At 42.4% G+C, this 15,789-nt stretch overlaps 1 protein-coding gene across 5 annotated transcripts; it reads right to left on the bottom strand.

The window, feature by feature from the left end:
• Positions 1-543: 543 nt before the first annotated feature.
• CLBA1 (clathrin binding box of aftiphilin containing 1) lies at positions 544-12,825 on the bottom strand. 5 transcript variants are annotated; one of them, XM_015631463.3, is made up of 6 exons: positions 12,556-12,825; positions 10,185-10,873; positions 6,566-6,714; positions 5,017-5,146; positions 3,186-3,299; positions 544-2,198 (listed from the first exon to the last, which is right to left on the bottom strand). In XM_015631463.3, exons 2-6 carry the CDS (start codon positions 10,641-10,643, stop codon positions 2,031-2,033), a joined length of 1,020 nt encoding a protein of 339 aa, XP_015486949.1. In that variant the 5' UTR covers positions 10,644-10,873; positions 12,556-12,825; the 3' UTR covers positions 544-2,030. The 5 variants fall into 5 exon arrangements, with proteins under 5 accessions (XP_015486949.1, XP_015486948.1, XP_015486947.1 ...); XM_015631462.3 differs by lacking the exon at positions 12,556-12,825 and adding an exon at positions 11,741-12,018; XM_015631461.3 differs by lacking the exon at positions 12,556-12,825 and adding an exon at positions 11,867-12,018.
• Between the last annotated feature and the right edge of the window lie 2,964 nt (positions 12,826-15,789).

Here is a 15,789-nt window from a genome sequence, read left to right as displayed (position 1 = left end):
AGAACTCCCTAGCCTTGAAGCTGAATTGATTTACATTGCCATTCGAATTTTGCTAGGCTTTTCCCCTGGGGTGGTGAATTTGTTCATCTCAGATTGGAAATGGGAGTTACAAGGTCCCTCAGTTGTCTCATGCAGCCAGTGCTGACAGGCAGTGAGGACTCAGGTGGACCAAAGTGTCTGTCCGAAAGAGAAAGACCTGCAAGGTGGAACCCATCACCTTTGGAACCCCAGTAGTTTGCTCCCCTGCTGAATCACAAGGGCTGAACCCTTTTTTCTTTCTATTCTGTACCTTGGACAGGGCTGTAAAATCTGCTAATATGAGGGAAAGATGACATATGCATCCTTCTCCCAGAGTGACAGTGCAAAACATTTTTCAATACATTCATCCAATGCTCACAAAAGCAAAGGCAAAATAGAAAGCCCAGAGGAAAAGAGGGTTCTGATGCATCAGTGAATGTTGCACACAGTATGAGTTGCCCCCTCAAGCCCCTCTGCAGGTCCCTGCTTGTCTGAAAGCATAAAAATGGGATTTTAATCTTATAATTGATTTTAATAATGTTTATTACCAACCTCAACTATTCATTCACCATTTACTGGCAATTTAACATTTTGTGAGCTTATGACTACAACCTATTTAATACATATTTAAGAGCTCTGAAATAATATAAGGGAAATTAAAAATTAATTCAAATCTAGGGTTAACTGAAAAAGTTAACCCTGCTCTTGTATCCATATGGAGTTTCCAGTTTGGCTTTGCAGGACTCTCTTCAGGGCCAGGGAAGCTGCAGAGCCACTTTAAAAGAGCATTTTTTCAAATGCTCTGTTCCATCTCCTGAGTAAGCAGGACAGAGTTCATCCCATGCTAATAGCACTGAGGTAACACTGAAGTTATTACAGCAATTGCAATGCCACTGCTGAACACTTTACTAGATTAAGGATTGAAGTCTGCCAGTGCTTTATAGTATTCTTAAATCTAAGAACAGAACAGGCACTTCATTAAATAATTAACTGACTTAGTTTTGGAACACCCAACTTTGTTCCCTGCTTTCAACACATAAAATATCAGTTGCCGTGCTTAGCAACTCTTTAAAACAAAAAGCCATATGAAGTTTTCATATTCACAATGGCCAGAGCAGCAAACAGATCTGTAACTTGTGTAAAAGTTACTGCCAATGAATAAATAAAGCTGTTGCAGGTGGCAGGGAACCAACACGGATTCTTCTCAATGACAGCGAGGTGCATCCCCTGTGGCACTCAGGCATGCAGGAAGATGGGCAACAGTCAATAATTTCTATAAAATTTTAAAAGGGCAGGCATTTACACCATTATGCAAGTCCTGAACTGCAACTCTGCTGAGCTTTTACAAGCAGGGTATGCAAGTGTGGCTGAATGTCCAACATGTCCTGTGACAATCAGCTTCAACAGGGTGATTTATTTCAGCCAGAAACCAATGCCAGAATGAAGCATTTTGCTGCCTCCACCCCTATCACCACAGCAAGCTTCACCAGACAGAAATTAAGACACTTCTATTTTGCTACCCCCACTCAAAGTTCCCAAATGAAGAAGGCTCCTCTCACTGCACCCATTACAAAGCACCAATCTCAGCTGATCCAAACTGGAGCAGGTATGAGGAGAGATGGTGACAAGGCACATTACCACACACCTGAGACTTGTGCAGGCTCTGGCAGGGAAAGAAGGGTTTAGATTGAAGAGGCATTAAGGCCTGAAAGGTCAGTAGTTCAGGAGGCTCCACCAGAGCTATCTTGAAGCGTGGCTGCAGCTGCAGCATTTACTGTAAGGGACACGACTCTGCAGCAAAATCTAGCAGGGCAAACTACAAAATTTGGCTTCACAACTAAACAGGAGAAATATCTTCTAATAACATGGCCTTAGGTCCCTCATATACAGCAATATGCCACTTTCCTAAAGAATGTCTGTAGTCTATAGTACCAAGTCAGTAACAAAATCAAGGTAGACTGCATTCAGTTAAAAAAAAAAATAAATAAAAAAGGCTAAAAATTGCATTTAGTTCAGCAAACATCACTACTGAAAAATTTCATTCTTAGGTTGTGTGTAGCAAAAATCTGCTTCTTCCTTGGGATTGTTATACACTGTGTGTTTTCATTTGATGGCGTGGTCTTCAAAAAGAGGTTACAGGAGAAAAGGTGACCATGTCTGGAGTCTGGTGACACAGAAAGCTGAGTGAAAAAGAAAAACTTAGTTAATTTTTTCAACCCTACAGGAGGTTAATCACTTTGCATAAGTCAACCTAATTTAAATAAATTTTAATTAAAATAATTGTTTAAAAATTATTTAAAATTTTTTAGAGGATAAAAAATACATATATATGAAGATAAACAGAAAACATCCTATTATATGATTTGACTTACCTTAAATTAGAAATAGCAACTTATGTTTTTTAGTGACTTTTTCTTTGAGACACCAAGCTGCAGCATTTGTTCTTTCCCTTATAAGGCTATCCCAGAAATACACTGTCCTTTTACCTTAACTTTGTACCACAATTCTTTTTCCTTTTATTCCTTCTTTGTCTACCTCAAACCACTTCTCCTTTGTCTAAACCTTATTCTTGTATTTTACACATTTCCAATGTGATTCAGCCACTGTGATCCTCCCTTCAGGTATTCACTGGAGAAAGCAGAACTGAATTATGAAGGAATAAGCTGGACAGTCCTTTTAAGTTTTATCTCTGAATTCTCCAGCCTATCATCTCTTGTGTACAAGGTTCCCAGAACAGTTAAACACCTTCACTGTCCACAGCAGTAAATAGAATAAAACAGAGGAGTGAAAGCATGTCTGAAACTATCTGTCTCCACAGTGGCAACAGCTGCTCAGTTTTATTCTCCACTGAGGAAGGGACCTTGGGTTAAGAATATTTCTCCAAAATACCTTGCTAAAAGACAGACTGAGGTGATTGAGGTCTTCTGCAGCAATGAAGAATGACACAATTTTCCTTCCAACTTGCATTGCTATGGCATGAAACAAACCAGCACCAAGGTATCTTTTCTGAAGCTGTCAGAGTTTTCAGAGAGCAAAACCAACTCCACATCCAAAAGTTACACCAGGACTAAACCATTACATGAGAACGGGTGCTGGGACAGCAGAGAGGAGCATGCTAAATACACTCTGTGGTTCTCTGAATTGCTCACTTCCAGAACAATCCTTACCTTGGTCTGGATCAATGCTTTGCAGTCATTAACACTGAATCCATCAAATCTAAAGTCCTCATTATCTTTGACTTCTGATTCCTCAAGAATATCAGCCTGGTTCTCTGAAACATCCTAAAAAAACCATAATTTACATTTTACTTATGAATTTATTTATGCATTTCTATCTGATTCCAATGCATACAACCTAAAGACAAGTTTCCTTCAAATAACAACCACTAAACTTTGCTTTCTGAAGCTGTATTTTATCATGTGTTCCCCTTTTCATTAAAACAATTTTATGAAGAACCAGTCCTATGATGCCTTTTGTATTTTTCAGATACTGCATTAGTGTATAACTCTGAACTCTGTATAGAATGCTAGCTACCTTTCTTCACATTTTGGTCAGACTAAACAATCCTTCTGGGCCTGAGACCCAAGGTCATCAACACAGCCTCAGGCCTGAGAAGTATAAACAAAAGTAAATTGGGAGAGAAGCAAACCAGGGAATGTTACTTCATTACCTGATGCAGTAATTGGGCAATTAACCTCTGATATGCAAACAGACCAAACGTTTATCTGTCTGAGAAGACTGGTGACCTCGGCCAGTCTATCTGGGGTGTAGCCTTTGCACTGCCCAAGGTGTATCCTTTGAAGGCATTTTAATAAATACCTACTTCATTCTCTGACTCTGTCTAGCCTCTGTTCCAGGTAGCCCCTCAAGGCATTACCTACACATGTGAATCTGTGACTTCAATTAATAAAAAAGTAATTTCCAATTAGAATTAGCCTTAATTAGCACCAAAGCATTGCTGAGAAATGCATCTTAATCAGTATTGTTAAAAGCAATGCAGTTTTCCAGTAAGAGATAAGAAGTAATGATGTGAAGTTTAAGCTGCCTGGGCATTGATTTAATGCTGGGGGGCAAGAAAAGAACAGAATGAGACTTTAGACATGTTAGAGAAATGTCTCCAGTTCTCTCTCTGTTAAATTAGAGTTCTCCAAAGTGACTTTTTCAAGTGCAAAATAGGTTTCTACCTTCAGCACCGTCCTTCTGTTTGTATGTAGCTTGAATGAAAAGTCAAATATGTCCATAAAATCATTACCTTGCCAACCCTGTGCTTCAGCATTCAAATAATCAATTGAAACAGTTACTTCTGAAAATTACATGTGACTAATTAATCCCAGCTAAATAACTGAATTCTGAACCATCCCTGACACCTGTATCTTCTCAAAACAAGAGACTGTTAAACAGAGATATTTCTATTTGAGATCTTTCAACACTGCTGATCTGGTTTCAATCCAATTTAAAACATATTCTCCCTCAAGCCTCACAAAAGCAGACAGAGGAATAATGTGAGGAAAGGGGAAGTTGAACACACTTTCAGTTTATTCACAGTAAAAACATCCAATAATTACTGTAACAGCTCCTCTGATTCAGATCTGATTTTCACTTCACAGAAAGATTACAGGCTAACAGTTTTCTCACAGTCTGAGCAAAAAAAGTAAACAATCCTATAGCACACACACCAGGGAGCTGATCCTCTACCACCTGAAAACTACTTCTCCATCTCTACCAAAGCTGAGTGTACCACCTAACTACAGGGAACTGTGCTGGGCAGACTTCAATGTAAAGACAATCAAAGTGTGATCCTGCACAATTTCTTAGTTACTTACACATGAAGATGAGAAAACACTAAGCTATTGTCTTAAAAACTCCCTGTTAAAAAAAAAACAACCTTGTGACTCACCCAGATCCAGTCCCTCATGCATCTGCATGTACAGCTTGCAGAAGATCAGATTCCCAACCCAATGTTTATGCTGGCAGAATGGAAAACCATTGTTCAGTTACCTTTTGATTTGCATCTATTCCAAGAACACTCAAGAGGTTTTCTTGACAGTGAGATTCACTCCAGGGATATCTTAAACTGGGGGTATTATCAAAGTCTCTGAGTGCTCTCCATACGTTTCCAGAATCCATGCTAGGAAACAAAACACAATTTGAGGTTTAGAGCTGAGGCTTCCAGTGAACATATGCAAGAGTTACTTTCACTACATACAGCTGTAAACTAACCCTGATCTAACAAGCAACTCATCTTAAAGCTCTCTCTACACTTGTCCAAGCTACCAACCCAAGGTACTAATGAGCTGGCACGACAATTAGTGGAAGCAGAAAGTCAGCATAAGTCTATGTTTGTGCTCCTCAGATAAGAAGGGCACCAGAAGCACATGTCAGACTGCTACATGCCAGCAGCTCACAGTATTCAGCTGCTTCTGTGAAATGTGGGCAGAGTTCAGCCCTGAGAGTTCTGCACTTTGCCTTTCCTGTCTCTCAAGTCCTTCTCCATCCCAAAGGTCAAGCTTCACCTCTGCAGCACCTGTAGGACAGAACAAGCCAAAGGCACTCACTGCTGAGACTGCAAGGAGAGACTTCCCCTGGCGTGGTACTTTGGATCCTTACACTGCATTCATCACATATAAAAATTCAGTTGGGCTTTACTTAGTTTGCACTTGTCATTGGCCTTAGTTACTCATCACAGTAGATGAGGAAATTTTTGTTTTTACTTGCTACTCTGCTGTAATAGTGCAGTCCCCTTTACAATTATATTTCTCCACAAGTTTGATGCTGATTAAAATACAGCACATATGAAGGGAACTTGGCTAAAAGGGTGCCCACATTATATGTTTCACCTTAATTTCTTCTGAGTCTTAAGACATTTCTCAAATGTGGTCTGACACTGCTTTCTCCATGAAAAAATAACTGCAACACTGTTCAGTAGCTACAACACTGCTCTGAAGCTGCTGATCCTTAAAAAACACGTAACAAAACTAGAAGTGCTCCAGCTGTCACAAGAGAAAGCTTAGTTAATGATACTAATTGCTATTAACATAGCCCAGGAAAGAAGACAGATGCACCACAGATTCTGAAGCACATCTGGTTAAACATGAGAAGAAGTTACCAACTGGGAGAACTGAGGGGGGAGAAAAAAAAAAAGCAAGTAAGTTGTTAGTAGAAGCAGCAGCCTCCAATGATGAAGAAATAAGTGGGATGTGCTGTAAAGAAAGGACAAGCAAACAGGAAGAACAGGCTGCCTGTTGGGTTCTGGCATTCCAGAGGCTTAGTCATAAGGAGGCACACCAACAGAAGGAAAAACCCTAGGCAGGAATTTGTAATTTTGATATATTCCCTTCATTGTTTTCCAATGGCTAAAACACCATCCATTTCCTTTAACAACATGCTACAAAACTGGTAAGATCTATGCACTAAAAAGAATACTACTAAAAAGATTTTTAAGTGCACCACTTATTTTTAAATTATGAAACAAACAGTGTAATTGATGAGGAACCTTTTTTCTTTTTTTTTTTTTTTTTTTCTTAAACTAGTAATCTAAACTCATTACCAAAGTTGATTCTTCAAAAGTTCAGGAATCCAAACATTTTCATTATTTGCATCAAAAACTTGCTCTAAGCTTCTTATGCACTCTCTGGACTGTGGTACAAAGATTTCTGGAAAGCCCAACTTAAATGTCTTCTCATAGCTGTGGTCTTCCTAAAAAAAAAAAAGATATTTTTATTGCATACACCATACAGACCATCCCCATAGCTCATGAAGGACCTAGTCCAAAGACTACAATAATTCTTGAGATTGTCTTTTTGTTTTTAGAATTTATATTTATATTAATATTCATAGCAGAATGGAGGGATTGAGCTCATATTTCAGTGGTTTGACTATTTTGAGTACCTAGAATTAGAAGAAGCAAGAGTCTCAGAGTTTCTAAAGAACCTTAGACTTTAACTTCCCAGCTTCTCAGTCACAGACTTGCATATTTATTACTTATGACTCCTCCTTCTGCTCAGCTAATTCAGTCCAGGTCAAGGCTGACCTACACATCAATTCAAAAGCTTCTTCTGCTAATTCAGTATTCAAACACCCCAATTCAAATGTAACACAGCTGCCAAATACTACAGTTAATAATACTAATAAACACTTGCACTGTGCAAGTCTGCAAAAAAGCTGGGGTGAGGATGTTCCTGGCCTTGCATTTGCACCAAACTTCTTCCAGCCTATGTTAAAAATCAGAGCCAGATTTAAATCCTTGTTCCTCCTCAAGCAGTGATGAGGAGGAGGTTTAGAGGACTGTCCACAGCACAGGAGTGATCTAGACAGGTGTCATGGAACTAACCACTAGTAAATAGGGTTATCTGACAACTAAGAAATACATATACAAGGGAAAACATGCATAATTTACATCCTATCCTAGAGGCATGCCATCTGGTTTGGAAACTGTATCCTTTTATTCCTTCAAGAAGGGAATTACTGCAATTTTCCAAATAAAGACAAATTAATTGACTTCACCACCCTGCCCAGGGACTGCAAGGCAGTGAAAATTCAAGAATGGAACCAGTCAGTTGATTGCCCAGCAATCAACAATTTAGTATGAAAATCCTTAAGCATATATACTCCATATTTTTATAGTTTCATCTAATTGTAATTCAAACAGCTGAAATATTTCCACAGTCTCATTACACTGAACACAGATAAGTGGGGTGAATACTGAGTATTGATTTAATCTAAGCATAAGTGGGGAAAATCAACAGAGCTGGTCGAAGGCTTCTGCACTTCTGACCATGCTTCAAGGAACAGAACTTGTGCCCCATGCTGCCCCCCTCCTGAAGTAAGGCCTTGCTAAAATCCTGTCCTGATGATTCACCGCTGGGACATTCAAAAACTGCTGGGTAAATTCCTTAGAGTCTTGCCCAAAGTGTAACAATAGTGTCAATCAAGTTGTAAATTACCTCAACAGGGATACAACGTAGAGGAACCTGACCAAAGCTGGAGAAGCAGAATTCTGTGAAGCAACACCTGCTAAAGCATACATGGTCAAGGAAAAAACAAAAAACAACTTCCAGGTAGGCAGCAAAACTGAGATGGGAGTCAAGGAAAAGCCAGGCAGCTGCTCTTGGCTCTGGGATGGGAGAAGTTAACAAAGCCAGGGGATGCATGGAGGGAAGCACAGCTCTGCCTCAACTGCAGCATCTCTGTACAGCCTTGGTGCTGCTCCAACACACATGCTAGTCACTAACTTATAGTTTAGCCAAGACAGATAAAGATATTTTTATTACCTTTATTACTGTCTATTACAGTGAGTGTTTCTGAAACAAAGTTTGGGTGTATTTCCATTTATCTTGTGGCTTTGTACCACTAATTATAAAAAATCAATGTACAAAGTTCACATTGGTACTTTCTGAATAAATCCTCTATATCCTATTATATCAAAATTCCCATGGATTAAACACATGCACCAGTCCCTCTCTCAAAGGCCAATGTTTAAAGAGCACGTGAAAAATCCTCAAAGTGTTCAATTGTGCAGGCAAATTACCCAGCTGCTGCAAGGAAATTAATGATTGTTTCCATCTTAAAACACATGATTCTGATCCCGATTGACCTCATTTAATTAACTGAAGAAATAAACACTGAATATCAGACCTCTGACCTGAGATTATTTCTAGAGGTCTCTTCCAACACACCTGGCCTTTTTCCTATTGATCATACAGAAGCCAGAGTCCCAGTTCAGACTTTATGATCTCAAACTAACAATGCAAAAACCACAGGGATAAAGGACAGGCTACACACATATTCTACATTCCAAGGAATCTCCAGCAGATCTGTGCCTGTCTCTCTACCTAGAGACAAGAAAAGACAACTTGAAACTCTAAGTATGGGTAACTTATTTAACTTGTACTGGACATTTCCTTCTGCTTTTAACAAATGCAAAATAAAGAAAAGGCTTCAGTAAGATTAAGATCTGTTGCTTTTGGAAAGAAACCAAGCAACCTGCTATATTCCATTTCAGCTTCAGTCATTACAACATTCTCTTTCTCCAACAGAAGACTTCTTGTCCCCCATTCCCAGGATTACAAAAAAATTGAATTCTCTGTTTGTTCACACCAATAACCAGGTATTTTGTGTATCTACACTCAGTCAGTGTGGGCAGCTTTTCCCACCTGCATCTTTGTGCTTTTCCTAGTAATACCTCTGCAAAAAGTAAGATTCCTAGGCAAAGGGCAAGAAATCCTGTCTCCACAAAAGTCTCAGTTCCCTACACAAAGTGAATCTCACCCAACAGACTACAAGCAGTAAATTCTACTGCTACAGATTAACCCCATGGAAGTCCTAGCTGATTATTCTCCTTTTTAAAATGTTGTCATTTAGGATTAAAGTAGTAAGAACAAGGGGATTCTGTTCTGTATTTCTATGTTCTTTCTTCCATTTTGTTATTTTCCTTTCCTTTGCTGATGCATGTTTGGTCCACACGGAAACACATTTATCCCAACAAGATATAACCCTTTACCTGAACAGGTTTTATTTTGTGCTGATAAGAATTCATTGCATTATTTATGCAGAATTTTATCTCTAACAATTTAAGAGTGAATGTTATACCCTATGCTAAAAAAAATCATATTTCTATTAATTTCTTGTGTGTCACCATCAGTCTAAAATTCCAGAAAAACTGTTGATATTACTCAGGGAGTATACTGAGTATACTAAATAATAAAATACATTGTTTTTGCCGATTTCTAACTCAATGGTATGTGGGTTTACTTCAATAAGTTTGCAGGCAACTCACAACATTTCTGTCCACCCTGTTCTTGTCACCCACCTTCCCAATTTGTTCCAAATTGTTGTTTCTTATGTACTTTCTTGTCTAAATTTTAAACTTCATTACCTTCAGGGCAAGGTTCAAGGTGCCTACGTGCTTACTTGCCTATGTTCTTACTTATTCCTAGTGCCTGGAAGCAAAGTAGTGCATTACATTCTTTAAAGCTCTCCAGCAGGACAGCTTGAGTATTTGTCAAACACTGTAAAGGAGCTGCTTTCGTTCCACTTGAGGTAGCTTTGAAGCAGCTGGAGAGTTTCTCTGCATGTGCAGCACTAGCCTCCACAGAGAAGACAGATCCAGAGGTGTAGGGAGCAGCAACACGAGCATTTCTGCTCTTTGGTTTGCTGTGAACACGTACCTCATCCAGAGAGCCCGAAGCCTCCTGTATCCCATGGCACAGAGATGGCTCAGCACATACCTGGGCAGCAGAAATGCTCCAGTCTCCACTGAGTAGGTCTGGGTCAGCTCCAGAAGCTTTTGTTGAGTTCACCAAAACTTCAGGGTTATGACTGAATCTCTCTGGTTTGTCTAAGGGCTCCTTGAAGCCTTCAAAATCACCCCAGGAAGCACTGGGTTCTGAGGTGCTAAAGCTGCTCTCAGAAAACCCCTCACAACTTCTCCCTTTGCTGTTCATTACAGGGAGGCCTTGCTGCACTGCTTCAAGATTAAAAATTTCTTCATTACTTGTTCTTTCATTCCAGTTACAGCCACTTTCATCGAGAGACACGACACCTGTCTCAGCTGCCAGGTCTTTTAGAGGCTCACAGTGTGATATGTCTGTATTAGTAAAACTTTCTACCACAGACAAGTTCTGCATCTTTGTTCAGGAGAAAAAAAAATAGAATTTGTTGAAATCTGTACTGCAAAAAGGTTACTGAAGTTCAGTTGCATCAGAAATATGAGTGTTTCCAAAACAAAATCAAAATCTTCATTTCACCCCAAAGAATAACAACACTGCTGAAACAAAACAGGATGTCCTTCAGCCTCTCCTCCAGTACTCGGCATGTGCACGTTGTTCAGCCTCACTTTCTGTGGAGAGCATTAAGCCTGCAAAGAAAGGATTATAAATAAATACCTCTGTGATAAGGCCTGTGTAGGAATAAAGATAGCTGATAAGGTAGGAGAAGGAATGCTTGCGTTAAAATAAACACATTCCGGCATTATCCACTGAAAATTGCTGTAGGCAAAATTATTTAAAATTTACACTGAACTATCTGCCCACACCACAGGAAAGCCATGAAATTAGTGAACAATACTCAGCAAATACATAACAGAAGTTGCTGGATTAACCCAGTACTGAGTACACTGGAAACAAACCAATATAATTACAGTCAACGTCCAGAGCTTTAAAACTATTTTCTGTAACTACTTCATCGACCTCAAGCACACTCAAATAATGCTATTTCTGCCTGCACAGGCTGCCCCATCCCAACGACTAGAATCCTGTAAAAGTACAGTATTTCCAACTATTCACGTGATTGAGGAAGATCTAATAAATTCAGTTTGGCATCTGTAAATGATACTGATAGTGCTGCATTGACCATGTTAGATTAACCCCATAACCAAATCCTCAAGCATTTTCCCGAGCTGTTTTGGAGGGGGGCGGCTTAAAAACACTCACTAAACGCGCTTCTCACCGACCTGCCGCGGTGTTTAACAGAACCGAATGTGTGATTTCCCCCGGGTTTCCTCCGCAGGCGGGCCGGGCACAGAGCAGGGGTGCGGCAGGTCCCTCGGCTGCCCGCAGGGACACGGCGGAGTCCCCGGGAGGGACAGGGCGGGGAACGCGTCCGGAGCTGCGGGAGCTTCACCCGGGGCAGCGGCTGCTCCGCCCGCGATGTCACCTGTGCGGGGTCACCGGAGCGGGGTCACCGCAGCGGGGTCACCGGAGTGTTTACACCGCAGTGGGCTCACCGGAGCGGGGTCACCGGAATGTCCACACCGGAGTGGGCTCACCGGAGCGGGGTCACCGGAGTGTCCACACCGGAGCGGGGTCACCGCAACGGGGTCACCGGAGTGTTTACACCGCAGTGGGCTCACCGGAGCGGGGTCACCGGAGTGTTCACGCCAGAGCGGGGTCACCGGAACGGGGTCACCGGAGGGGGCTCACCGGAGTGCTCACACCGGAGTGTTCACACCCGAGTGTTCACACCGGAGCGGCCCCACCTGAGCAACCCCACCGGAGCACCCTCAGCGCCGCCGCCCGCAGGTCGCCAGGGGCGGGCCGAGGTGTGCGGGGCGGGCGGAGGGGCCGGCACCGCCCGGGAACAGCCGAGCCCTCCATCCCTCCGCCCCAGCGAGGGCAGCGAGCCGCCCTGCGTCCCCAGTGCCCGCCGGCTCCCCGCGCTCTGCTTCCACCAGCGCCTCTCCATCCTCGGCCCCGGGCCCCGTTCCACCCGCACCCCACGGGTTACAGCCGCCCTGCCCGCCGGGAAGAGGCTGGGGTTCAAACTGTGACGTGAAAAAGAAAAGTATTCACTCTTTTTTTTTTCCTCCCCCAGCTTCTTGCTGCAGCCTGGCAGGCTGAGGACGCACGGCTTGATGGTGGTGGTTCCCGTTTGCCTTTCATTTGAGACTAGCTAAAATTCCCACATAGTTGCAAACTTCCAGGTTATGGATTTCATAAAATTGTCAATCAGTCCACCCATTAACAGAACCTCAGGATAAAATATTAAGAAAAGACCAACAACAACCCTTCATCCCATCCCATCCCATCCCATCCCACCCACCTTGCCAGGAACAGAGGTGTGGGCCGGGGGCTGCATGCCCCAGGCTGGCTGCTCCCAGGCCTGGGGGTCAGAGGGAATGACACAGAAAAGTCCTCAGCTCCCTGTCCTCAGGCTGGGTTAAACATCTGGGTAGTCCCAAGGAACAGGGGACAGTTGTAAAAGCAAGGAAAGAGGTTTTCTGGAGCAAGGCCCAAACTAAAAAGCTTTCTCTAGGCACTACAGTACATATGTTTTCCAGCCCAGACACAGACACATGCGCTGCTCCCACGCATCTGACTCTCATTCCAGGCTGTAGTGCTTTATCCGAGGGCGAGAGGCTGGATTTGGGAGCGATGCCCAGACGCAGAGCCAAAGAAACTTTATTGGCAACTGTCTGAAAGGTTTTTGTAATTTGTTTTCTTTCTGCTTCGGAGCGGTTTCCTGCCCTGCGTGGCCATCCCGTGGCAGCCTGCAGCTCTCAGGATATCCGACCGGCCCGGCGAGGCTGATTCAGCCCCAAAGCGCCTGACACCGCCTGGGCTGCTGTCACTCCCACGCTGCTGTCACTGTGTGCCCTGGGGACCTCAGGGCTTCCAGCTCTCTCTTCAGTTTTGAAGCGAGATCAACATTTTTTTGCCGTGACTGAGGTTGTTTTGCTCGGCTCTGCACTTTCACCTTTGTCTTCTCGAAGGAAAGGGCCACAAGCAGGCGGCACAAAGGCTGAGGTGCTCCTCTCCTGCCCCACACCTCGCATCCGGAGGGGAAGGGCTGCGTGGGATTTGCAGACCCTGCCGAGTTCCAGGTGTCCCTGCAGCAGAGCAAGGAGCTGTGGGAGAGCTGGGGATCTTCAGAATCTGCCACAGGCCTCAGACACCAGAGTGTGGGAACAAAAGGACCTCCAGCACCTTCTTTCCAGAACATCAGGAACTCTGTGAAGGGCTGGCCACGCACCGCTGTTGTTTGTGTCTCTCCAGCACCTTATAACCCACCTTGGGAAATCCAGTTGCTAGCCCTGGGTCCCTGCAGTGGAACAATTGGCTGCAGCATCTGCTGGGTGTAACCACTGCTGCCTTCTGCTCTCGGGAAAATGCTGATGAAAACCCACAAAAACACGAGAAAAACCTGCCCTGCTGTGTTTTTGGAAGGTTTGCACTTCAAAAGGGGTCAGTGTGAAGTACAGCCGCCCTGCAAAGTGGATTTCACCTGCCTCACCTGAATTCACTCCTCTGGACTCAGCTGAGTGTGTGACAGCTGCTGCTGGGAACACCAGCTCCTGCTTTAAATGACACTCGTGTTTAAGTTAGAAGCATCAACACACTTGGATTAAGAATTTCCCCCTCTGAAGTACAGTGGGATAAAATTCCTGTTATCTGTTTGGTGGAAAAAAGGAATTTTACAGTTTTGTCAGACCAGGCCTTTTGTATAATTACTGCATTAAATCAGTATTTTCTTTTTGAACTATCACTGTGGGGTTTTGGTTTGGTTTTTGTTGGTTTTGTTTTTTTTTTATATAACTCAATCATTTAAAGGTAAAAGATGGTCAAAATTACCTACTTAAAAGGTAAAGAGGTCAAAAGCTTCAGACATGGAATATAAGCTTATATTTAGACACACACATACGCATCTACCAGAGCAGAACATCATTACTCAAAAATTCACCAATTCAAACAACTGAATTGACTGAACACTTGTCTTTAACTATTACTGTTGCTTCTCTAAGCATTCCTACTGGAAAATCATTTGAGTTTAGTACACATACTCTAGAATTATTATATTTTTCCTTTTATCCTTTAGAAAAACACCAATTTGCAGTGAAAAAATCAACATAGTAACTGGAAAGTGTTTATTTTCAGGTCAAATCAGCACTGTGCTGCTGTATTACAAATCTGTGTTTGGTTATGAAAGATCTAGTCCTGGATTATTGAATTGTTTGGTTCCCTTGTAAATGACCAGGATTGTTTTTTATGGATTGCTTTTTTCTTCATTCATTTTTTCTTTTGGAAAAAAAATTATAAGCAAGAGATACCTTTGTATGCATAATTTTCAAATTTATTTGTTTGTTTGGGTTTTCTCAATTGAAGTTTTAAACAAGATTAAGTTTCTATTTAAAGAACTGAAATATTTTGTTTAATTTCTATTAAATACTTGCATGTCTTTCCTTGTAAAAAATAATGCAGTTACATTTAGCTGAAGTGATGCAAAATGCCATTGAGAAAATAGAAGTAAACATATTTTCAGAAGCAAATAAATAATTTTGAATAACCCAAAATGGCATTTCAATAAATGAGCTGCCTTTTCAGCTAGTGATTAATGTTTTTTTTCACCCTAGGTACACAGAGTTTAGAAATGTAGGACATCACCAATTCTTTCATTTCCAGGATAATGCAGAATGCTCAGCTTTTTGAAAACCCACTGCAGAGATCAGGTCTAAATACTGATCCAACTGCCTGTCTGTGGCTTACATGTGAAGATGTGGCTGATTTTTCCACTGAAGTCCCTCCTGGAGGCACAGTGGGTTTGCCATACCTTCTTCCCTCTTTGCTTTGCTGCTGGTGTGGATGGTTTGAAAGGTGGGGAAATCCATCCTCTTCTTCCTGATTTACACATGAGAAGAGCAGATCTTCAGGGCAAGTGTTTCTCCTCTCCAGGGCACGGCGGGTGCTGATTCCTGTTTCCCCTGTGGAATATTGCTCTGTGTGCTAAGCCAGTGTGATGGGAGCTGCTGGCACGAAGGAAACACCTGCAGCTCTTAGCAGTGCCTGGGCTAAAAGAGGAACCAGGATTTTTCCAACAGCAGATGGCAGCTCTCCCTTGTCTCTCTGTCGTGCACACAACACATCTGTCAGTTCTCCTGAGCAGGGAAAGTAATTAATCCCCTCTACTCTCCACTTTATAAAGGTATTGGACCACCTGCTTTATGTGCTGACCACAGAAAATCCATCCCACGGGACCCCTTCATTGATGGGCTGTCAGTGTAGAAGGATCTACCCTAAAGAAAGTGACATCCTGTGCAGGAGGTGGAAGGTGTACTTCATGTCCTTCTCTTCTTGTCTCGTGTGTGAAAGATACGGGAGCTGTAATCCACCTCTGAAAAATGCAACATGTGCAAGAGGCATCAGTGCCCTGTGTTCAGGCTGCCTTGAGTGCTTTGTTTGGCCATCACTGTGGCAGCAAAGCAAAGCTCACATTTGCTTTGACAGTTAGTCTGGTTCTCAGAGAGATTTTGGGGAGCACAAACTGGGGAAAGGCATTGAA

This window comes from Parus major, chromosome 5, assembly GCF_001522545.3.
Source record: "Parus major isolate Abel chromosome 5, Parus_major1.1, whole genome shotgun sequence".
Lineage (NCBI taxonomy): Eukaryota > Metazoa > Chordata > Aves > Passeriformes > Paridae > Parus > Parus major.
Note: the sequence above shows the minus strand (reverse complement) of the source record. Positions and strands in the feature narration are given on the sequence as shown.